At 37.1% G+C, this 25,919-nt stretch overlaps 1 protein-coding gene across 5 annotated transcripts in view; it reads right to left on the bottom strand.

Annotated features, from left to right (window-relative positions):
* The window catches only part of SERPINI2 (serpin family I member 2), a 60,890-nt gene that overhangs the window by 4,364 nt on the left and 30,607 nt on the right, over positions 1–25,919 (bottom strand). For 2 of the 5 annotated variants that reach the window (XR_014245197.1, XR_014245199.1), the window contains 3 exons: positions 23,826–23,915; positions 16,002–19,886; positions 5,350–13,605 (listed from right to left, as the gene is read on the bottom strand). Coding sequence is in view for 1 of the 5 variants with exons in the window: in XM_082394159.1 (XP_082250285.1) it covers positions 19,810–19,886; positions 23,826–23,915 (167 nt within the window). In the remaining 4 variants the exon portion in view is untranslated. Of the gene's footprint in view, positions 1–5,349; positions 13,606–14,894; positions 19,887–23,825; positions 23,916–25,919 lie in introns of those variants that run through there. The other 3 variants (XR_014245198.1, XR_014245196.1, XM_082394159.1) reach the window with 3 other exon arrangements.

Here is a 25,919-nt window from a genome sequence, read left to right as displayed (position 1 = left end):
ATGACAATATCTAGATTTATCTGAATGCAATAGTACTTAAACTTTAGAGTGCATTCATATCACCCGGGGCTTAGTCACTCTCTAAGGCTCATCTCATGAGGACCTGACTACTTAGGACTTTCCCAAACCTGCTAATTCGGTGTGACTCAAAGGACCAGTGTGAACTAGCAAACTGTTTGTTACCAGTACTGGAAGAAAGAAGCACAGATAATGAGAGGAAGGGACTAGAAACTTTCTGAACCACCTGACATTGCTGCAACACCCAATCCCCACGATTAGTGAACTTGTCTCATTGCGCAGAGCATAGAACAAAAATGTCAGTCCTCCACAGATTAAGGAAAAAAAGGACCTTCATCACACAGAGTTTAGGAAGCCCTGATCTAGATAATTCTGATGCAGATAGATCACGAACCAAAATTTGAAAAAATATGCCATTAGGAAGTTCCATGAAAATCTTAATTAGGTCACATTTGAAATGTGTTTTATGTGTATAGAAAAGAAATATTGTGTGTGTGTGTGTGTGTGTGTGTGTGTGTATTTATTTATATATCAAAGTGGTATCCAAATGGACTCATAACTTTCAAAAGGTAGGTAAAATTGAGATTCACAAACCTAGAGAATTTTGTTATATTTTTATACCTAGATGTGACCTATCTTAAGAAGTAGTAGCTCATTTTGTTTTGTTTTGTTTTGTTGAAACAGGCCATGAATGCCTGGGCATGTTATAAATATTTATGATTTATGACTGAGAGTGTGCAAATGACAAAGTCCTTGCAAAATAAACACAACGATCATGATACACTAAAGTCTTAAAGTTTTGTCAATGAACACTTTAATTGGAAAAATTACATTACCAAATTTTTTGTGCCCTTTTCTTTTGAAGAGCAAAGGGTAAGGAAGACTGAGATATATCAAAATGACCTCAGAGAACTTAAACGATCACGATTTGTCTCTGCTTTTCGCAGGACTTAAATAAAATACCACCACAATGTCAGATTTGGTTGTTGTCACTGGAGAGGAAAGACCAGGGAGAAAGGCGATGTGCCCTAGTCTCATATGGTAAGCATGGCACTGCCTACCTGTTTTTTTCTCTTTCTTAATCATTAAATCCTTGAGTATCTCATTTATAAACATGAAGAACTCAGCTACTCGCCTGCAGAAATGTTGAGATATTCGTTAAGCACAGAGATTCTTGGTGGTAGAAATCTGGCTCCTTTCCACAAACTCTTTCTTCTACATCTCACTTGACTTCCCTCATTTCAATTTCTTTGCATTTTTCAGGTTTTTTCTTCAGCCACCAGTTGAATTGCTAAGTTTCATTTGACTGAGGAAGAGCACTGCCCCAGGCTTGCAAAGATACACAAGTCACCTCATAGATACTGTATGGATGACCCATGAAAATAAATAAATTACTCCCATCCCATTCCAACATAAGTGCACACGTGCACGCATGCACACACACACACACTTTTCCTTTTCCATATCATGAGAAAATTATCAGATACGTGTTATTTCCTTACTTTATCTTCCTTGAAACACTGCCTAGTCTCATATATTAATATTTCATTCCCAAATGTAACATGCCAAAGTGGAGAGTTGTGTTGACCAGCAAGAAGTCAGAAGGTAAGAAATTGCCCTGCTACCAAAAAAACTATTGTTAGTACAGCAGACAATAAATAAAAGAGAAAGGCAGGAGGGAGCCTTTTATGCTGAGAAAAATGCAGACGATGACAGAACTTATAAGGCTAAGAAAAAACAAATCATCTTTAGGAGAACTTTCACTCAGAATGGTTTTGCCTTTCAAAAGGAAAAATGCCCTGCTGAATCAGCAGCCTTTGGGGGGAAAAATCTTATGCGGTTTTCTAAATACTAAACTTAAACTCACTGGCAAAAATGAAGGTGGTGTTTGTATGTAAAATGAGAATGAGTTTAAGCTCAGCAACTTGCAAGTTTCAGATGAGGACAGTCAAGCAGAGGGGTTGGGGAGAAAAGGAACAAAGCACTTCCGGGCTGGTGGCATCCGGATGTGCAACAGAAAAATCCACATTGTTGGGAGTGGGCCCATTTCACCCTTGCACTTTGTTTCATGGGTGTGCTACAAGATGAAAAAAATGAATGAGTTCTAATTCTTGCTCAGTCATAGAGCCTTTCAGTCAAGCAAGATAACACGTAATGGACCTCTACAATGGAAAATTGATTCGTGGGCTCTCAAATTCTTCATTTTGTTTATGTTTCAGAAATGTATAGATGTGTAAGGATGTCTTACTAGGGTTTTTTTTTTCCCTTTTCAATATTTTATCACAGCAAAAAGGGATAATTTGACTATCACTGTGAAATGCAAATTTATTTTATCTTGAAATGTCAGATATACTATTGTCAGTCTACAACAAACATAAAAAGGAATAAGATTCTCTGAAGGACTGGATAACATAGTCAATAATATGCTTTTACTGTGGAAAATAAAAATCCCCCTCCTTCAGAAAAATATTGTCTGGATTTTTATGAACTTTAAAATTACAGGCCATAAATTGTGATATGTATGTTGTATTGGCTAAGAAATATTTTCTATATCTAGTGAATTTATTATGTAATATATACAAATCAAATATATAAAAATTTAATGAGTGTTTATAATCACTGCTGGTTGGTATTTACTCTAAATCCTTCTCTTTTTTGTCTAAAGAATTGTGATAGCACATGAAAGAAAGTTTAGTTTTAAATATCTGATATTTGCAACCTATTAGCAAAATGTAAGGACATGTGAGACACCAGAAATATATTGTTCTTAAATAGGCAGGGTATTATCGTAGGCCAATGTGGCTTCATTCCAAACCTTGTACAGGAGTAGATAATTAAGAGCCATTGTTAAACTGATGAGAATGAGCAAATATCAGATACAAGAAAAGGTAATTTACAGAGATAATCCACGTAAAAGTTAAGCTGCTGAAAGTTTGATTAAATCACGAAAGCTGTTGTTCATTCACTCACTCATGAACTCATTCATTCAGTCACTCACTCAATAAGTATCTTGTGAATACTTCATCACAACAACTGTTTTGTTAATACAGCACAGGGACAATAATTGCCATTTATAGAGTACTGGTTATGTGTCTCGAGAATAGGAAAAAGATCAAGTTAGAGACAGTGGCAGTGACTGAAGTCATTGGAATTGTTGAAATAACCCAATGAGAAAAGGTAGATGATACAGAACTCTTGAACTCTGTCATAGAAAAGGTAGACAAAGGATAAGGACCCTGAGAGGGAGACTGAGAAGGAAAGAATGAGATGATGACCAGAAAAACTATGTCACAAAAAATAAACAAGGAAAGAGATTAATTCGAGATGAGGATAGTGTCCAAGGGAGCTAAATGCTGCAAGAGAATGAAGACTGAAGCACATTCATTGCACTTGGGGAATAGAAGATTGCTCCCGAACTCTAATAGGATATTTTCATGAAGAGGTGGGATGGAAAACTGACTGCACTGAATTGCAGACTGAATGAGAGATGAAGGTGAAGAAAAAATCAATATAGGTTTTTCTTTCCTGAACTTGACTTTTAAACTGAATGGGAACTCCTGACCTAAAATTAGTAATTGAAGAGGACATTCCAGTGAGTCGTTGTCACCAACAATTAAAAAGCCTATGATGTAGCACAGGGAGATCAGCTCGGTGCTTTTTGCCCACCTAGAGGGGTGGGATAGGGAGGGTGTGAGGGAGACGCAAGAGGGAGGAGATACGGGGATATATGTTTACGTATAGTTGATTCACTTTGTTATACAGCAGAAACTAACACACCATTGTAAAGCAATTACACTCCAATAAAGATGTTACAAAAGAAAAAGCCTATGATGAGAAAGATGCAGTAAGCGCTTTCTCCAACTTAAGCAACCAATAAACTCTTTCCAACTGGAAAAGAGACTATCATAGCTTCCTTTATGTTATGTTGATTTGCAACCTAAGTGACATCTTCAGAGATAATTAGCCCTTAATAATATGCTTTTATGAGCACCACTTCTGTGTGAAGGGTCTAAGAAAGGCATACATTTATAAAGAAGAATATCAATAAACGCTTAAAGGCAATTTGGGCAAAAGCCAACTTACATTTTTCCCAACAGTGGAAAAGTTTAACACATCTTTCTTAGTAATTTATACAATGGAGACACTTTCCGGGGAGCTCATGAGATTGGAAGTGTGTATGCAAAAGATGTAAATGTTAAGGGAAATCTAAACTATAGGCCCATTAATAAGATGTTTCTTAGGATAGTCCTCAACGTGAGCACCATGGATATAGCTAGGAAAAGGTTTTACACTTCAGATTTCACTGCAGATTAGTGAGCTCTCTCAGTTTTTCTACTGTGATCTCTAGGAAGGAAGGAGAAGGGAGAGGGAAGGACCTTGAGGAGTGGCAACCAAGAACTAAGCCCTAACATTATTCCTGAAAAGAAGGCAAGGAATGGAAATTGTGCAAGGTGGAAAAGTTTGAATTTTGTGGGTAGGACTTAGCATTTGAAAAATAATAATCTAACTCAAGAGATCAGTTTTCTCCTAGTAGTTCCTGAATGGCCTGTCTGCCTACTGACACAGGAACTGGGAGGAGAGGCTATTGCTTGCGAAGCTGGAAGCTTTCCCATTCAGTCCACCGCTAGGAACACCTTTTGCCTGTTCGCTCCACTCTCTGCCCTAAGTGGCCACTACGTCAATGTTTACTTGGTCTGCTGGGTGGCGCCAGATCATCACATAACTACAGAATCCCAGCAGCATCAAGCATTTCAAAAACTTCAGATGCATAAGTATAAATGTACAACCTTCACTATATTTTTTAAATTTTTCTAACAAAATCCAAATAACGATACCAGAAAGAAAGAGTATGAAATCTCTCAAGTGTAATACATTAATTTAAAATAGTTTTTCCTAAAATTAATGCTAAAACATTTTTATATAGAAGGAATGCCCAAAGGTAATGTCTGTATCTACATGACTTTTCCAATCAGAGAGGCAAATAGAGGTGCAATATGGTTTATGAAAACAATATCCGAGTGTTATAATTACTGATATGCTCTCAGACGGTTCTGGGAAGATCTTGACCTGGTCTTACCACCAGCTCAGTGTAACATCTCCACTGTGCCCCAGTCCCTCATAGTGCCTCCAAGTTTATCTTTGGCTACCATATTCTCCTCCAAGCTTATTTTAGGCAACTGTAAACTCATCTCCATACCCAACTCATAATCAGGCCCAAGTAGCCTGCAGAGGGCTTATTCACTCTCTCCCCATTAAAAATAGTCCTGTCGTATGTCCCATACTTTCAAGTTTTCACTAAGCAATAGTTACTTTATTGAATTAATTATGATTCTATGGTAGATACTGCTACTGGTCTGTCAAAATCCATACTCCTATTTTTCCATAGTAATAGGGTTCAAACTGGATATGTGGCTATCTAGCTAGAGACTATATTTTCCAGATTCCTTTGCAGCTGGGATGTGACTTAGTTATCATCAAGGGACGGTGCATGGAAGTGATAAGTGCAATTTCTACCTCACTGGTTTAAAAGAAAATTGCCTGTCTTAGACATCTGCTCTTTTCCCTTGCCTTCAGCCAGAACATGGACTTGTCGGCAATTCAGCTTTTACTGCAGAGATGAAGACATTTCCTAGGAACTGACAGATCTTTTAAAGTCATTGTATTTAGGACCTACTTTTTTTAAATAGCAATTTAGCCGTTACTTAACTAATACAGATGTTAATAGAGCAGTGAGTTTCATCTCCCACGTTTGCATTTTTGACACAGGTGGCCCAGAGACCTATTTACTTAATGACAAATAGCACCTCTATTACAAGAATTCTCCATGCCTTAGCAAGTCAACCGTGTCCGCTACTCTCCCAGCACTAAAGATTCGAAGGAAAAAACTATGTCTTTCTAGCTCTAGCATTTAGCACAGGTTTTAGTACAATGGTAGGTATAGAATAGATGTTTGTATAGAATAGATGTTTAAAAATATTGGGAATAGGAAGGGTTTACAGCCTCTAAAGTCCTGCCACATTGGCAGCCACTTAACCTACTTACACACAGGGTGAGCCCTGCAAAGGTTAGGCTTTATGAGCACCACTACTGCTACATTGATGGATATAATATCAAGCCAGAAAAAAGACCATATGGCTAATGCATCCACATTTTGACCTGCCAGCAAATGAGGCAGCTCATCAGAAGATCAGCAGTAATATTGACATTGCTAACTTTATTGACCTCTGAACTGTGCTTTAATATTAGGTGTCATAAAATTACAGGAATGGTGAGATACCTATAGGCTTAATTAAAAAAAATACTGTGGAATTAATTTACCAGATGAAAGATAATAAGAAATTTGAATCTTTAACATTCATGTCACTGTTTGGATGCTGTATTAAAGCAATCATGGCTCTCCCTGGTGCCTCATCAAAGGCTGTGTTTGGATAAGTTAGGGCACACCTGGGCAACACTGACCTCATTTAAGCATTATTCTCTAAAGGACACTGCTTGAGAGCATTTCTTAATCTGCTCTACACAATAATCTTAGCTTCAGTTGTATATTTGGTCTGCCAAGTCTAGGTACCCATCTATAACAAGCCTGGAAACTGATTTTTGTTCTGGACTTGATAATAACAGCAAAATAAGGCATGGAAGAATGTACTCAACCTATAGTTTTTTGACTTAATATACGCCCAAGAAATACAAATAATATCTTGATGGTAATTTTCAATGCCTCTTCACTAAGAAATCGGAGCCAAGTGTAGACAGAGAAAATGTCTCTCAGGACCCAGGATAAGTCTAAGATACAGGATGGTCTTAGTCTACTGTTCTCTGAGTCTTAGAGTGTTCCCTTTCTCCTTCACTCTTCTTTGTCAGGCATTTTTTTAGATTCACCTTCCCTTGCTTTTGAAGATTGAATATAAAAGGTAGCTCTGGGCTTGGGAGAGATATAAACAAGCTGCTCTGCCTGATTTGATTCCAGTTGAAGCTGCCCTATCATAAACCAGAGGATTTCATTCTTGTCTCTTTCTGTCCAGTTCAGCCTATGAAAAAAATACTTTAGAGTTAAGGCAAAAGGTCATTATTAATAAAGCATTTGCATTTTCCTGGTCTGGAAACTCCTAAGAATCTGGGCATGCTGACCGCTAATATTTGCAAGTCCTTGGGAAGAGTCAAATGGAGGCCCACATACCATATGTCTAAGTATTTAAAAGTTATAAATCCAGCCAAAAATTTAAAGGAAATATGTCTATTCTCTTACCTTAATAAATAAAACTTCAAAATAACCTGGAAGGCCAGATTTGAATTTAGAATTCTTGAATTAATTGGGTTCCTTTAGCAAAATATGGCAGCATAAAGAGAGCCAGCCCCTCATCCCCAGAAGGAAGTAACCCACTCTTTTCTCTTTCACCCTGCCTCTGGCTCACTCTGGAAGGAGTGTGGTTGCATGTCCATCCCAACCTGTAAGTCCAAGCTCCATCTACCACCCTGCAAATACCAGTCCTTTGGCCCTTTCTTGGGTCTCAAGATGGTCCCTCTAGCTGTGCAACAATTCCTAGAGAGAACAAACTCTTGGGAGTGCCCTACACTAACGGTGAAAGAAGGCTTGGGACTGTTTGGGAAGTGAATTCTAGGATTTCAGGTATCCTAAGCATGATCTAAAAGATCTAAAAGAGAGAGTTCCAAGCTCTGGATGGACTCATTCCCTTGGTTTTGCAGATTTTTAGCTCCTTGGTCAAAGAAGGTTTATAACAGGAGACCCAAACTCTGTTGCCTGGGACTAATTGTGAATCTAGGGCAGCAGTAGGCAGCCAGGAGAAGATTTGGAAGTTGGGTTCTGGTCCTGTTTCCTAATACAGCCACCTGATTTCAACATTTGGGAAAGGATCCTTTTGAGTATATCAGTTGTGAGCTATGTTATACAATGACATGGGAATTGATCACATCAAATCAGGTTCCCAAGATTGGTGAAAGACTAGGAAGAAATAATTTGGGGCAGAGCTATGATAAGCATTGGAAATGAGAATTTTCGAATTGTTTACAAAAAGAACTATTACTACAGCATATGTCATATTGCTCTAGTTTCTAAATTAGTCTAATTAAGATCTAACTTTTAGTCCCAAGTGTAGAGCTATAGAAATGATTTTTTTCCCCTTTAATTAAGTGGGTACTTACACAGGGACATGTGTAAGACAGTACTGATAAGACACAGGCAAGCCTGAATACCACTTCCAATTTCTCCCTTTAACTGGAGGAATCAAAGACAGTGCATGGCCAAGGAAGAGATTTGGGTGTTACATTTTTTCAGCATTCTCTAGGCAGGATTGAAGAGGAGTAGATCGCATTCGTAAACAGTTTTTTGGCTCTTCCAGGAGAAGCCCATGGTTGTATGTCAGACCAAATTGTTCATGTCCTGCTGACTTAGGCTGTAAGGGTGGGATGGCATTTAGGCCTTCCATTTTATGAGTGTAACTGGGTGTAATTCTAACATCACCCACAGTGATGAGGCACTCTGACAAACAGCGTTCTGGACAGAACCCTTTAAAAATGGATCCCAATGCTAAAAGTCAACTGCAGGCTCCCACTTCAGACTTACAGATACCGCCAGTTATTTTCTCAGGTTGCATCAGCCCCCATTTATATATAGGTTCTGATTAATTTAGGTGAGAGCCTGGTGCCCAAAGAGAGAAAGTTCATTATAACATAGCAATTGCTTAGGGAGGCCCAAACTTCATAAAGAGAACTGTCCAGGGGACTTACACCAAAACAGACACCTACAATGATATGTAAAGAAAGTGGTTTATGCCAGTTACTAGAACTGTAGTGATTATGTGCTGATATCATGATTGACTGAGACTCTGGGTAGGGTAACTAAGTTACTTAGATATAAGTAGAAACCTGTAGCATATAATTACATATCTCTTATTTCTAGTGAAAGGCAGTGTTTGTCCAGCTCTCAAGGCACTTCTCTGAGACCTAATTTATATTCCTTCATGAACATCAGCCCCTAAATACCTGTAAGCAATAACTATGTTAATCAGGGCTGAACATATAACCCAAATTGGGCTAATCAGATTATTGCAAGCTGGAATAATCTGGAACTGTAATTCAGTGATGCCAGCCAGCCTCTGCTGGTGGGTTGGCTTGTAAATGTGGAAACTTACGTGGGAACTTACTTCATACTTAACCATATGCATAAAGCAGCAAAAAAAGCTGATCTACAGAGACAAATGAATTTATCAGGATCCCAAAGAGAAGCAAAGATGAGAAACCATAGTGTTCCAAAAAAAAAAAGGATAATGCTTTAATAACCTCCTGAACACTTGATGTTGGTTACTTCCAGTTTCTTGTCCTTCCTGAAACTCGGTTGCAGTTTCTCCCTTGGTAATCAAAATACCCCTATATCCTCAAATAAATCCTCTTTCCTGTTTCAGCATGGTAGGTTTCTGTAGCCAGAGAGCCTTGACTAAACATTACTTGAATTTCTAATTTACCCTGTAAAGAACTCTGCAAACACTGGGTAGATAAAGATGAGTCTTGCTCTTCTTTTAATGCATGTTCTCTACAAAACAATTTCGATGATGTTTTATTTCCTCAGGGGAAAAAATACAAACACACACACACACACACACACACACACACACACACACGTAGATTTTTTAATTGCATTAACTCTCTGTTGCCCTTCCTATGGCTATATTCTGCTCTGTAGTCATGCTCTGCAGTCCATCTGTCCTGCAGTCATGTAAAGGATTTTATAGCTATTCTGTTTCTTTTTCTGGTATGAGAAAAAATTGGGGGGCTGGGGCACAGTAGTACTTGAAATAGTTACCCACATTATGCAGATATCTCTATGATGTGCCTATCTCACAGTACCGTACACTCCTGGTTCCCAGACTTATGCTGCTACTTCTTCCACCCATCAGTCATCTCATTTTTTTGTTTTTGTTTTTGTAATCTTTAACCATCTCCTATCAGTGTGGCCTATGTAAATATACCCTAGGGGTTTACAAGAATTTTGGTCTCAGGGTATCTTTCCACACTTAAAAATCGCTGAGCACACCAGAGAGGTAAATATTTTTCATACTAAAGAATAAAACTGAGCAATTTTTAAAAATATTTATATTAGTTCATTTTAAAATAGCAATAATAAACCTATGACATGTTAACATAAATTATGTATCTTTATTTTAAAAAACTACATTTCCCAAATTTTAAAACAATCACAGGGAAGAGTAGCAGGTGTTTATATTTTTCATATCTCCTTTTTATATCTCGTTTAATAGAAGACAGCTATAGTTTCATATCTATCTGCGTTCAATCTGTTGCAGTATCATATATTTTGCATGTAGCCTATGGAAACTCCAGCCCACGCTCATGAGAGACTGAGAGTGAAATGGGCAAATACCTTCATAATATTATTATGAAAATAGTTCAGACTCATAGAGTCTCAGGTACTTTCAAGAGTTCCTAGACCATACTTCAAAAAGTACTGCCATACACTATAAAACCACAATATTAATCTAACAATCAAAAAATAAAATATTAAATATTTTACAAAAAGTAAATCTTTTTGTTTTGGCTTTTAACTAAACTAAAAAAATTCACATATTTGTGGCATCTTATACCACTAATTTCTGAAGGGAAAATTACTTTCCTATTATGAATTTACTAATGCATAAAATACTTTGGTGAAATTTAAACTGAATCTGAAAAAGCTTATATAATCTATCCATATAGTGGACTAGTTTGTTAACTTTTCATTGTCCGATAGAATGAATAAATTAGTAACTTACTTTATTAAGTGTCTTAGAAGACTAACATTACCTTTTTCCTTTGAATGCTCACATATAGAATTGGACTATTCTAGCATTTTTCAATTTGATATATTTTTTATCCTAACCTACTGGTACAATAAGTATATAAATAAATATACTAGTCAAAATCAAATTGCAGAATTCTATACATCTCTAAAAGGAAAATGTATGCTGTGATTTGGCACATCTGAGAAAGCTCAAACACCCCAACTCCCAAATTATCTTTCTTCAATAATCTCTAGATAATTTGATCCAACACAATTTCCTCTCTTAACAGTCTTTTGAAAATGCACCAGAGTAGAACTCCCTTAATCATATTCTATCTGTTCTCAGATGATTAGTTCCATGTCAAATTCAATATTTATAAAGATATCGAAAGTTACCTCCTTATTCTTTTCTCCACTCTGGACAGGTACAACACTTCAAGGTGATGTTAAGGGCAGGGAAATCAATTTAAGAAGTAGCCTACCTGGATTGCAGTGAAACATTGCACAAGACATGGAGGAAAACATGTATCTACTTTTTCCCTGTTGAATTCTAGATTTTTTTTTCCCAAGGTGGAGACAAGATGAGAAAATATGGATATTAAACTAAATAAGTAACTATTTATGTTGACTTTAACAATCAGCAGGGAAAGCAATGTCAGCAGCTTCCAGTTCTTTTAAGACTTAACCCTTTTACATGCAAATCATATTCTTCCCTTTCATGTTATCATTTTCTGTATATACCTGAATTTTCTGTCTTTGGCCTTGAAAACATCAAACTGATCTGCAAGTAATTTATGGCTGCTAAAATAAAACTCAGCTCTCTTTAAAGCCAGGCAACAAAATCCAGATCACAGCAACATAATAAACATTAACAATGACCAGCACCTAATCAGAATCACTACATACGCAAAGAAGCAGAAATGTGATCCATCAATAAAAGGAAAATCAACCAAAATAACAGTGATAATGGATTTAGCTGACAAGGGCTTAAAATAGCTATTAGAAATATATTTAAGGATCTAAAGGAAAACTTCTAAAAAATTGGAGAAAAATGGAAGGTTTTTTTAAAAATAAAACTTCTAGAGCTAAAAATATAATATAATAAAAATTTTACTAGATGGAATTCAGTGAAGATTAGACCCTACAGAAGAAAAGATTAATGAACTTTAAATACATTAAAATGGAATCTATGCAAACCAAGTTATACATAAAAACATAAACAAAGCTACAGTGTCCTGTGGAGTGATGCAATGCAGTTACCATACATGCAATTGAAGTCCAGAAGAGGTGGGGAGAGGAAAAAATGTTCGGAAAAATAATGGCCAAAAATTTCCAAAACCGATATTAACTATTAATCCATGAATCCAATAAGAACAACCCCAAGCAGAATAAAAACAATGAAGATAACATCACAGCACATTGTTATCAAATTGCTGAAAAGCAGTTAGAGAACAGGGCCACATTACCTAAAGGGAACACTTTAATTGTGCATTTCTCAGCCTCAAGAACTGTGAGAATTAAATGTCTGTGTTAAGCCCACCCAGTCTATGGCATTTTGTTGTAGCAGCCTGAGCTGACTAAGATACAACACCATAGGGATGGAATTACTGAGGGAGATTGAGTCTCTGATAGTCGTGGGACCTCTATACCAGCCATGGACTGACAGCCCCCAGTCAGTGAACTTTTGTTATTTTAAGTCACTATTTTCTGAGTCACTGTTATTCATGGTTGAAACAAAGTCTACCTTACACAATTATATACAATTTTGGGGTCCACATACTGTCTGATAAGGCAAACATATACCTGAATTGGTGACTCTAACAAAGTTCTTTAATAACTTCGATTTGATGACACCCCTCACTGAGCAACTATCAGGATGCAGCAGAGTCCTAGGTCCTATGAGAAACAAATGTGAATAAGGCTTTATTACGATGCAATTAAAAAACACACAACTCTTCCTGGGCCCATTGTTATATGAGCAACTCAAATAACTCTTATGATACAGGGGAGAATGTTGGAGGGAAGAAGTAGAAATCAAGAAAGACTTGGATGGCATTTTTAGGAAAGGAAATATTTGGACTAAGTCCTGAAGCTCAATTAGAGCTTTGACAGACAGAAGAGAAAAGTATTTCCAGTCAAAGGAAGCAGCTTTAGTAGACACCACCCGAGGTGAGAGATCGGAGAGGTGCTGGATGACCAAGCACAGATGAGTGAAGCTTAGTCTAGAAGCTAGACTAGTCTAGAAGTCTTAGTCTAGAAGTCTGGGATTAAATTATGAAAGAATTTGAATATTGGCTGCAGAGTCTTGGTTTTATTCTTCATGCAATGAAGAGTCATCACCTTTGTAATTTATTTACCTCCTTTCATTTGGATTTTTTTTTTTTTTTTTTTTTTGGCTGCGTTGGGTCTTCGTTACTGCACGCAGGCTTTCGCTAGTTGCCGCGAGTGGGGGCTTCTCTTCGTTGCGGTGCCCAGGCTTCTCATTGAGGTGCCTTCTCTTGTTGCGGAGCACGGGCTCTAGGTGCGCGGCCTTCAGTAGTTGTGGCATGTGGGCTCTAGAGCACAGGCTCAGTAGCTGTGGCGCACGGGGTTGGTTGCTCTGTGGCATGTGGGATCTTCCTGGACCGGGGCTCAAACCCGTGTCCCCTGCAGTGGCAGGCGGATTCTTAACAACTGCACCACCAGGGAAGCCCCCCTTTCATTTGGATTTTAATGTAATCTTTTCTCATTGGCCTTTTTCTTCACTAAATCTTGTGTTCTGGTGGCTTCTTTCAAATCGTACTGATTATCGGATCATTCTAATTATAGCAAAAAAAAAAATCGTAGAAGAGAAGCAGTTTATCTTATTTCAGTGGTTCTCAAAGTATGGTTCCCAGACCAGTAGCATCAGCACCATCTGGAAACTTGTTAGCAATGTAAATACTTAGGACCCAATCCAGACCTCCCAGGGTGGCTCACCTACCCTGAGGTAGGGACCAGCAATCTGTGATTTGACAAGCCCTCTAGGTGATTCTGATGCACACTGAAGTGTGAGAACTACTGGCTTAGTGATTAAGACATGAGGTCTGGAGTCAGAGAACCAGAGTTCAAATACCAAATTTACACTCCATGCATGCCCTTGAACAAAATATCTTAATATTTTGGTTTCAATTTTCTCATTTTGCAAAGGGTGGGGCAGAAATGTGATGATTATGTAAGATACTGTATATACTTTACTCAGTGATAGTAGGACCTCTGTAAGTATAAGCTATCATTAATTACAAAATTGAAATTTAATTGCCAGAAATTTTTCTCTGTATAGTTTCATGGATACAAAGAATATGAATAATGTGATACAAGCCATGACAAACTAAAGAATTCACATCTAATATGTATATAGAATCCAAAAGAAAATCTGTTTTAATCTCCACAAATGCTTGTTGAGATCTTCTAAGACCAGCTTTTTTTCTGTCATTTTCTGTGAATCATTGAGCACATGCTTTTAAGAATCATTAGCGAGGCCACATCTGCATCCCTTGCAAGTAGGCATAATTTTTTTATATGAGTCAAAAATCTTTTCAGGACAAATCTTTAAAGATACCCTCAAACTCCACCTCCCACTTCCACACACACCCCACACACACACACACCCCACACACACACATCCCCACACACACACCACACACACACCACACACACACCACACACACACCCCACACACACACACCCACACACCACACACACACACCACACACACACACACACCACACCACACACACACACCACACACACACCCCCACACACACACCACACACACCACACACACACACACCACACACACAAACACCCCACACACAACCCCCCACACACACACCCCACACACACACACAACACACACACACCACACACACACACACCACACACACCACACACACACACACCACACACACCACACACACACACCACACACACACACCACACACCCCACACACGCACACACCCCACACACCCCCACACACACCCCACACACACCACACACACCCCCCACACACCACACACACACCACACACACCCCACACACGCACACACCCCACACGCCCCCCCACACACACCCCACACACACCACACACACACCCCACACACACCACACACACATACCACACACACACACCACACACACCACACACACACCACACACACACACACACACACACACCACACAAACACACACACAGAGTAACTAGGAGGTAAAGGCTGGTTTTATATTACGAAAAGAGTCTCAATCAAGAGAGCTATGTGGCAGCCAGCAAAGCACCCCATTAGCGAGCTATCTGCATTTTACATCCTTCCTCTCTTTTGGTGAAGATACATTTTTACCATGGAGCTGAGCAGTTTGCATGGGAAAATGCACTGGATCATTCCTGTACTTCTTTCACAGAATTAGCCAAAATGAAATAGCATTCCAGAATTTTGTCTTACCAGGTGTCAGCACCAGGATGAGAAAACGTACAGTACAGACTAATACATGGAAAACATGTATTAAAAACATAGGTGTACTACTTTCTTGAGCACTAGGTACCTAGCTCCTGTGGCTTAACATCACATGGTATACTTCTTGTTCCTAGTAGAGTCCAGTATGGGACTCCCTGGTCAAGGGTGATGGGCAGAGAATAGAGTGGCTGTGATCCACGTAATTATTCAGGGACGCAGGCTGATGGAGATTTGTCATCTTCCAGATGCCTTGTCAGGCTTTCAATGTCATCCTTGATGTTGATATGCAGCCCACAGAGTGAACAAAAGAGAAAGAAAAGTAGGCAAACTTGCTTCCTCACCACTGCAGCCAGAAAGGACACATAATATTGCTGCTCATATTCCACCTGGTGAGGACAGGTCAAGTAGTCTACCAAGTTCAAGTTCAAGAGAGATATGAAATGTAGTCTTCAGCTAGATACTGCGTCTGTATACACATGGTTTACTTTCCAGGTTATCACAGGCAACAGTTACCAAATAGTTCCACAGCTTAACAAACTCTGCTGCTTTCAGCCTGCTCTGTCTGTGTTCTTATTGTTGCTGTCATGTTTTTGCTGTCCAACTACAAATTACACCACATACTTTCCATACTTTACAAAAGCATTCCATTAAAGGTACCAAATTAACACTCACTATTGTCACTTACAACCTCTTAAATTTCAATGAAAATGTAACTCTTGCTCACATCAGTCCCAGGCCGGTAGGTATTCCTGATTGACTTTGGCCCCAGCAGCAGAGAGGATCCGGACACACGATGACAGAGGAACCCAGGCTAACAGAGGCTCCGTCATCTTCTAAATAGAGCTTCCAGGGTGGCCTTGAGCATTGGCATCTAGCTGGTACAGGAGAAGAGAGCAGTTAGAGAGGGACATTTATTTCTTAATCATTTGGGCTCACAAGTGACACACTCACCTCCACTCAAATTCCACTAAAGAGAACTAATTACAAGGGTCCACTTAGATAAATGCAATGGTAGGAGAAATGAAGTCTTCATCTAGGCTGCCACTGCCCAGCAACATCTCTGCACCTCAAAACCACGCTCAGAAGTCTTCACTAGATAGGGGTCTCTGCCACAATGGTAAAATTGTTTTATGTGCATTCTATTTTAAAAAATTAAATCTCAAACTTATGAAGAAAAACTGTATCATTTTTTATAACCTATATGAGAAAAGATCTGAAAAAGAGTTGATATAGGTATATGTATAACTGAATCACTTTGCTGTACACCTGAAACTAAAACAACATTGTAAATCAACTGTACTCCAATAAACTATTTCTTTAAAAAGAAACAACTGTAAATAGTTAATGTCATGGACCAAAATTCTACTGAGAGTTGCATCCTGGATTTTGGTTTTATTTTATGAAAAAACACTGCTTATAGACAATATTGACTCAAAAGACATTATTCCAAATGTATCTTTGTTGAGAAGATTTACAAACATAGAACTTTGGAAAAAGGACTTAAATAGGATTTGTCCATCTTTTCACTGTACAGGTGAGGACATCGACGTTCCAGAGAATTGAGGTGACAAGCCAAAAATGTAACATTAGACAGTGAAAAATATATCGTCTTTCATTTCCTTTATATTATATGCCATCAAGGTGGTCACTTGAGGCATCAAAAAGAGAAAGAAACTAGACTTTTGACCTCTTGAATTTTAGGCTTCAGATTTAGAGATGATCACACAAGGAGCCAGAAAAAAAGGAATGGCAGGAGGAAAAAGTGCTCTGACAAGCAAACATTCCAGTAGGTCCACTTTTCCACCCTATTCGTGGAGTCAGTCTCAGGATCCACAGCTCAGGTGGACTTACCCCTTCTAGGGTGTGTCTCAGGCCGTCCTGTGAGAAATATCCTATTTCCAGATGTCCAAAGCACTGGCTTCTAACAACATTTGCCTAAAGTTTCCTCTGTATCTTTCAAGGTTTCCAGGTTTCTATTAACCAATTCAGGAGAGTTCTATAAACCTCACCCCCCAAAATAGAAATTGTTTATTATCTCAGACCTTTGACCTGCCAGGTCCCACTTCCTAATGTAGCAGACTCCTTCCTCTGAAATATGCCATGAATTATAACTATGTGAAGTCAATGAAACCTAATTCCATAGTTTCCAAAAAATATATTAATACTTTAATGGCCATTTTGCCTCAAAGAAGAAAAAAAAATATATATATATATATGATGTATTAAACTTTTACGAGGGCTATTAATTTGACAATATTTTTATCCACATAGATTACGTACTGTTATGAATCTTAAAGATTTCATATAGCTTGGCAGCGAAAACTATTTCATACTTACTTCATAAATAAATAAATACACATATATATTATAAATATATTCCAGACCCTTCTAACCTTCGTAATATGGAACTATAATAACTACTGAGTTAATTGCAATGAAAGTGAAGATTAAGGTTTTAATCTTGGAAGTGCTCTGACAACTGTGTGTCTGGAATGGGGGAAGGGGGGATTTTCAGCTTGAATCCACACCAAAAGGCTACTCTCTCTCCTATAAGGAGCTTAAACTCTCTCCTTTTGTAAGGCAAATAATACCTACCAGATGTAGAGCATGAAATCAGAGGAGAAAACAGCAACAATGCAAAGCTGGACTCCATAGTAGGGAAACTGAGGCAGACATTTAGCAGATCTTATTGAAGAAAAGCATCTATATTAGGGACATATGAACACATGTACTTAAAGTGAAACCTGGGCAGTCACCTGATTACATTATCTCATTTTATAAAGCCCTTCTTCTCTCCTTATCCTGTTTTATTTCTTCACTGGTTCACTGTCTTTCTGCCACCAGTAAATTGCCAGCTTGATGAGGGCAGAGACCTTATCAGTTTTGTTCACTGGTCTCTCCCTGGTGCCTAGAACAGTACCTGGAACACAGTGGAAGCTCAATAAATATTTGGGGAAAGAATGAATGACTCTCCAGAGCAGATTAACACATAACACGTGGAAGAGGATCATAAGAACTCATGCAATCCAGGGAAAACAGGAATTTGGACAGACCTGAATAAAACTACTGGCCTCTTAACAGTGTATTATGCTCTTCTTCCTAAGTCAAGGAAGAATATTTCTAAACCAGTTCCATGGTTTAGAGGAACAAACTTGTGATATATCATGAACATACATATTAGCATTTATATCTGTGTTATATCTAAGTAAGCTGGAGTTGACAGTCTAGGAAAACTAACATTTCTTTAAATTATGTTATGGTTTTAAGCCATCACAATTAGTTCTAAAGTTGTCTTCATAATGTCTTGAGTATTGCTCTAGGTTTTGCTATAGATGGACACCTAGACGTTGGAGACCAGACAGCACAAAGTTTCAGGGGAAGACCTGTGCAACTTTAAAGGACTTACATAGGAGGGATTGTAACTCAGTGATTACAGTCCCAGTCTCCTAGTTCAGACACTCCTGAGTTCAAACTTAGAAATACGGTAAAGACCACCATATTTATTTACTATATGTTCTTGACTAATTTATATAATGTTTCTGAGCTTCAGTTTCTTCATCAGGAGGATGGGTAATAGTATCTCATAGGATCTTTCATGCATTTAACATAATGCCCAAAAAAGTGCTTACTTCAGTGCCTGCCACAAAATTAGGGCTCAACAATGGATAGCCATTATCATTAAACTCTCTGCAGAGAATTGCCAACACAAACAAAAGGACACTTTACATCACTAACATAAAAATGGGAAAACTGTGAAACACTTTATATAAAGTCATTAGAATGTAGTATTATTTGGGATATTTACATCTGACATCAGAGGAAGTGTCTTGCATTTAATATTTGTAGATTACAATCTTGGCTCTAACACTGCCATTAGCTCAATGTTATAAAATCATGGAAGGTCAGCATCCTGAATCAGGCTAATTTAGCTGCCACTTTCATGTACAGGAAAGTTTTATAAAAGTTCTCATCATTTCTACTTTTTTACATGTTTAAAGCATAAATCAGAAGAAAAAATTGGTATGTCCCTAAAGGTATTGAAATAAGGCAACTGTTAAACACAACACATGGAGTATCAAGTTAAGTTAACTACATACTCAAAGTCTGTCTACTGTCATGGGTACTGGATTTTTGTATCTCAGCTTGGACCACAAAGAGGCACCCAGCACACCCACTCTCTCTGGACCTTACTTCCCCATGGTCTGGATAATGCTGCTATGCCTGGGAGTCGGGTAGTCCAGTCTTTTAAGAATGCAGACTTTGATATCTAAGACAGGAATCTGATATCTAAGCTATCTTAGATGGATTGTTCTAACATATTAATATTAATATCTTATGTAAGTTCACTGCTTTTGATTCATGTATACTCTATAAAAATTCAGAAAGAACAAAAACATTTAATGCATAATTTCATTTATTTATGAATACAGATTAATAAAGGCACAGTTTAAAACAGAAAAAGATATATAGAAAATATTTGATGATATTTCACCAATCAACTATTTTCCATATTCTGAGTCTGTGCTTTTCATTCACAGTGAATCCAAATCTCTTCCCTTCATCTTCTGGGTGTCAGGATTTGTCACCCTTCCCATAAACAAAATTGAATCTAGGAAAAGAAAAAAAAAACTTTCGGAATTTCTGGAGAAAAAGATGACAATAATGAATATTTCTTAATATTTTAACAAATCATTGTCTTTTTTCTCTATAAGGTAAATAGGCAATGTCTAATAGCAAAACCCACTCCTTTGTCTAAAATAGATAATTATATCATTATTAATCATTTTCTGATAATTTATGAAGTAAATTAACACCCACAACAGCTTGTCATGGAAAATGCATTAGTCCTGTTTTTCATAAAGGAAAGCAAAAATAAAGTGACAGAGAGGTGTTCTCCTAAATATAGAGACTCAGTCAGGCAAACATGGAATAATAAAATGGTGATGAGCATGGACGCATTTTAAATTTAAGGTATTAGCAGTCATCTCTTTATGCATGTAATATAAACCATTGGGGTTAAAAGTGCAGCTTTTCAGATCTCTTCCTTCAGCTCTGAATCAAAGCTTACTGCTAAAGACAATATTTTCACATCTCTAGTGCTTTCAAATCCTCACCGGTGATATAATATAAAGCATAAATGTAAACACGTAAACATCTGTTTCCAGCCATTCTGCGTGTGCAAGTGAAAAGGAACTAAGAACTAGAGGACAAAACAGAAATAAATGATGTGTTAAAATCCATTCACCTTTCGTTTCCACTAGGGTAAGGGAAGTGCCTCAATGTCAAGCGTTGCCTTGAGTTATGTCCCTTAAAGTCATATGTAATAAAGGTTTATTTCAAAAGTGATAAAATAAAATTTTACATAATTTTAAAGCTTACATGTATTTGAAATAACAATGGCAGAAATGAAATAAAAAGGAAGAACCCTTTTTCATTAACTCCTTACTGTTCAGTCCAAAGACAGACAGTCTTAAAAGAATCAATAACATGGAAATAGACATAATCTTTAGCAGATTTTTTTCTTTTTATGATTATAATTAATAATACTTTGCCTCAAAAATCTCAGAATAATTCCCCAAACACAAGAGAACAAATATTCTATTTTTCAGATAGATAGAGATATATAACTTCCTCAGGATGTATACTATATTTAGCCACAATAGGAATCAACAGTAACTCTTGTGTCTTTATAATTCTATGGCATTAAAATGCTTACCAGAATTGCTTGCTTGGGGAATTCTTGAAGTAACTTTCATAGAAACTAACCTCATAAATTGAAGATAATAGTTTAAAGTTTTAAACACTGAGAAGTATAGGACATTACATAAAAGCCATTTGTCCCAGCCTTTTCAATCTGTTTTTTTTGACCAAGAGAACCACATTTTGAGTAGAGTCTTCATGCAATCACCAATCTACTCACTACTAAATTGGACAGATTAGTGAAATCTTCCATGACATAGTCACAGTGGATTCAGAGGCAGGCTGAAGCAGAAATCATTGTTGTTTCCACATTTCTTTTCATGCCCACTTCTTAAGAAGTGTCCCTCATATTTAATCAATATAGTTATAAAACATCTCCATCAGATGGAAGCAGTTTTTACTTCATAATGTAAAAATACAATAGCATAACCAAAGCTAATGACCTAGAAAAAAAGATTTCTCAGTGAATACCCTGCAGTCTGCTTCTCCCTTCAACCCATGACCTGAAAGAGTTATAAACACAACATTTGTTTATTATGTATGGAGTACTGTCAGTTTCAAAACCATGATTCACTACTTTCTGAAAAATGGCACATTTCATGTAGTATCTTTGACAATTTTCTTCTGAAAGTCTCTAACGCTGGCCTATACCCTCAGCCTAAAAGAAGAAAAATTGTCCTTCATTTCCCTAGAAGTTTGGCTTGGTAAGAGGTTTGGATGAATATACTGAAATATATATGATAGGAAGTCAAATACTGGTAGGAAAATACAAGTAATGTATGGATTTTGCATAAGAGGATTGGTTGATCAAAACAAAATTTAAAATTTAGGTAAAAATTGGTTGTACTAAATCTAAAATTATTCACCCTCATACTCCAGAAATTGTCAAATGAATATATTTTATATAAATCATTAAGCCATTTAGTAGTTTACTATACCATGCTAAATCACCAGCTTCGTTAATCCCAATGATTTCTTCAGTTCATTTGTGAGAGGAAAAATAAATAAATCACTGAATGTGTATTGTCTTAAGGTAATAACCCATTCTACATTTTATATGGCAACAATTTACAGCCTCCAATAAATGAGTGGCCATTCATTTTAAACAATACTTTAAGGGAGTAACCCTAGTTTAGAAAAAGTCTCATTACAATAGAGATCATAAAACAGTGGAAATTGTCATTAAGGGTCTGATAGTTAATTATTACCATACATAAATAAATAAGTGAATTATTTTGGGTTTTGAATTTTCACTGCTGTTTAACTGATAGCTATTACATGCCCATAGTCATCAACTTGGAAAACAAAGAGTCAAACATCATTATTCTAAACACCATTATTTCCTAGTGCATTGATGCCCAATGAGCTTCATTTCTTTCTGTTCTCCATACTCAATAGCTACACACTAATGGCAAGAAATTAGAGTTATCCTAAGGTTAAAGGTGTATAGATCAAATGACATACTCAGAATATCTCTTAACACTGACACATGCACTACTAGAATTGAAGTTGTGTTAATACAATCTCAGCAAATCTGAAACTGTCCCATTGTTTCCAAGATATAACTTTCAGAAAGGTCATTCAGCATTAGTTTCATGGAACTTGAAAAAAGAGACTGATATATCCCTTAGGGGGCCAGTATTGCTAGTTAATCTAACAGATTCAGATTCTGAAATTAACTCTGCCTCTTCTCCACGTAAAACAATTTATACAGAGAAAATTTCCATTTTTCTTCCTTCATTTATTCAGTCGTTCACTCATTTACATTTATTGATGTATTCACAATGAACACTATGTGCCAGGCAGTGTCACAGGTTTCATATATTCTTTTATTTAACTCTATAAGTACTAATATTATGTTCAAATAGGAGGTGGGGAAAATAAGGCTTAGAAAGTATAAGTGACTTGTCTTACAACTATTAGTTCATTAAGTTGGGACTTGAACCCCAAGTCCAAACCTTCAATCTCTAGGAGCACTGATATTAAGTGCAAGGCACTTTGCCAAATACTGGGCTGGATAAAGAAATGAATAAGATATAATCTCTTTTCCCCTGGTTTATAGTCCTCACATGGTGTTATGACTCCTGAGAAGTCCTAAATATACACTTAAAGAAAGTTTCCTCACTGTATCCACATTTCTGGCCTCTCTTTTTCATAAGAGAAATTGCAAAAACATCTACTCAGACAATCTGCATTTACGTTGCCATTGTGTCTAACGCCAGTCCAATCGACTACTACCCCTACATTTTGTACCCCTACCTTTTGTGCATTATCTTTCACAATTGGCCAAATTGGAGATTTGGAATAATATTTGACTCCTCCATCCCACTCAGAGCCTATAGCTAGTCACTTATTCTTTTGGAATCTACCTATGAAACCTTTCACAACTGTGCAACTTCCAATTTCCACTCCCATTATGGCATCATTGAAAGGAAAGTTGACTTCTGAAACAAAAAAGTCTTATTCTCACCACCACTTTTCAGTTGTATGACCTTAGACAAAATACACAGCCTCTCTCTGAGCATCTATGTCTTTATTCATCAAATATCTAACTTATTGGAATGGTGTTAGCTGTCGAGATTGGTATTTAAAATCACCAGCACGTACAGTAACTATCTCGGCAGCTATTACTACTATTGCTCTATTTTAGGTCACTGTCATCTCTTAGAACACAATGCCTGGTACAAAACAAGCACTCAAGAAATGACACTAGAAAATTTTTGAAAAAATTAAAATAAATTCAATAAATTGAAAGAACAAATGATTCAGATGTATAGACTGAGATTAGCATCTAGGACTAGGTCTATTTAACTTAAGCAGTTCCCCCAGGGAATTCTCAAAAATGTACCTGTTGGGTTATTCTTCATAATAAACAGAAACGGATGGTTTGCTATAAATTGGTTTTGAGGCAGACTCATGATCACAGGGACGTGTATGCCTATGAAACAGAGACAACAGTTATTTAGATGTGCACATTAAAAGATCAGTAAAGAAAATATATCCATAATGTCCATACTAGTTTTTGTAGACAGGAAAGGTCATTTTGTTTGAGAAATTAACATGTGGAAAAATAACCATTTTCTAAATACAAAGAAATTTGGAATAAATTTAAAAATCGAAGAGCAGAAGAATAAATATTGGATTACTCATTGAATAATTCTAACTTCACATTTATGCTCAAGGAAGAAGAAAGCCAGAACTAGTTTCAGTGTAGTGAAAGCAGTTGAAAATTTCATCTTTTAAGCAGTAACTTTCTGCTCACTTTTTATTTGCGTTATATGATTTATCTCATAATTTTTCAACTCCTAATTCCTATCCAGGTATGTTTGTACTTCATTTCTATTCTCCAGGCTTGTAGTAATCACATCTGACTTCAAATTTACTTTTTTTAACTTTTCCAAAATTATCCTGTGAGCTCAGAACTTTTAGGATTTGTGCTGTGAATGTGTATGGGATTTTTATTATGATATTAGAAGGAGAGGTTTGCTGCCTTAACAATTATTTACTATAATAATTTGTATCATGCTCCTCCATTGTGGCATTTATCAATATTTCAGAGTGGATAAATTTAAATGGCTGGATTGTTTTTCTTTCTAGATTAAATATTTCTGCACTCAATTCAGATGTTTTATTTACCAGTAATGTAATAATTTTGTATAATTTTTTCAGACCTATGAACATAGTTTTTAAAATGCAACACGTGATCAGAATTGAAAAACAAATGTAGAGAAGGAAAAAACTATTCCTCTACACTTTTTGTTTGTAACTGGGGTGTGCAAATTAAACTGACAGAAGACAGATTAACAAAAGAAATGGTTTTATTTTGTATCCACACAGGAGCTTCACAGAAAAGAAGCGAATACCCAAAGAAGGGGTTATATCATTTTAACAAAAAGTGGTAAATTGTGGAGAAGTGACTACACAAAGGAAAAGGGGTTTGAGTGTCTAGGGGTGGTAAATTGTGGGAAGGTAAATATATGGGGAAAATTAACGGTATATAAGGATTATTTAGCAAGGTTTTCTTATGCAGACTCATATCAGTGGCAACTTTCATCTCCTATGCCAAATGTTCCTTCTCTTGGCATGGAAGACAAGAAGGGAGATACCTCCACAAGGGAAATTTATGCCCTGATTTTAGACAGGTAAGAGGAGGGTAGAGAGCTCTCTTTGTATCTGCTGTTTCTCAATTGCCTTCAGCTCAAAATAACTCTTCTGCAAAAATGGCATATTTGGGGGTGGCATATTCTGATCCCCTGCACAATCCAAAATAACCTTAGTAATACTAAATGCATGGCATTCTTCTACCTGAAATATCAGGGCTATGATAACCAAATTACCAGTGAATATAGACTCATGTCTGAATTAATGAGATAATACAGAAAGGCACAGTCAGGATCACGCCCATTCTCACTTGGGTGGATACTTGAGTTCCTTTGTTCCTGAGCATCCACTGAGTAGATGCCTGAAAGTCAAAACACTCACACTAACTATTTAAGTGTGATACATCAGGGTCACTGCTGATCCCTTAATGATTGTTACATCCTCTTAGAGAACTCTACGCTTAAAACAAGAGGCATCAGGTGATAGCAGAAAGAGTTCTGAACTTGAAGTCAGGGAACCTGATTTCAGTCCAAACCCTACTGTCTATTATTAGCATGACCTTAGGCAAACCACTTCACATGTGGGCCTGTTTCTCCACCGACATAATGAGAGGATCAGACAATGATCAATAAGGACTCTTCCAATTCTGTGTAAAAGCAAGTGGAAAATTTGTCTACGTGAACTAGCAACTTCATCCCAAAGCCACCTTTGATTTCTCCAAGGATTGTAATAGCTCATCCCCTCCAATCTAAGTTGCTTGAGCACAGTAATGCAAAGTCCTTCAGGAGATGACACAACAGTAGAGGGAGTCCAGTGTGCCCCACCCAGATGTCAAAATCCA

Source organism: Balaenoptera borealis (assembly GCF_965194805.1).
Source record: "Balaenoptera borealis genome assembly, chromosome: 5".
NCBI lineage: Eukaryota > Metazoa > Chordata > Mammalia > Artiodactyla > Balaenopteridae > Balaenoptera > Balaenoptera borealis.
Note: the sequence above shows the minus strand (reverse complement) of the source record. Positions and strands in the feature narration are given on the sequence as shown.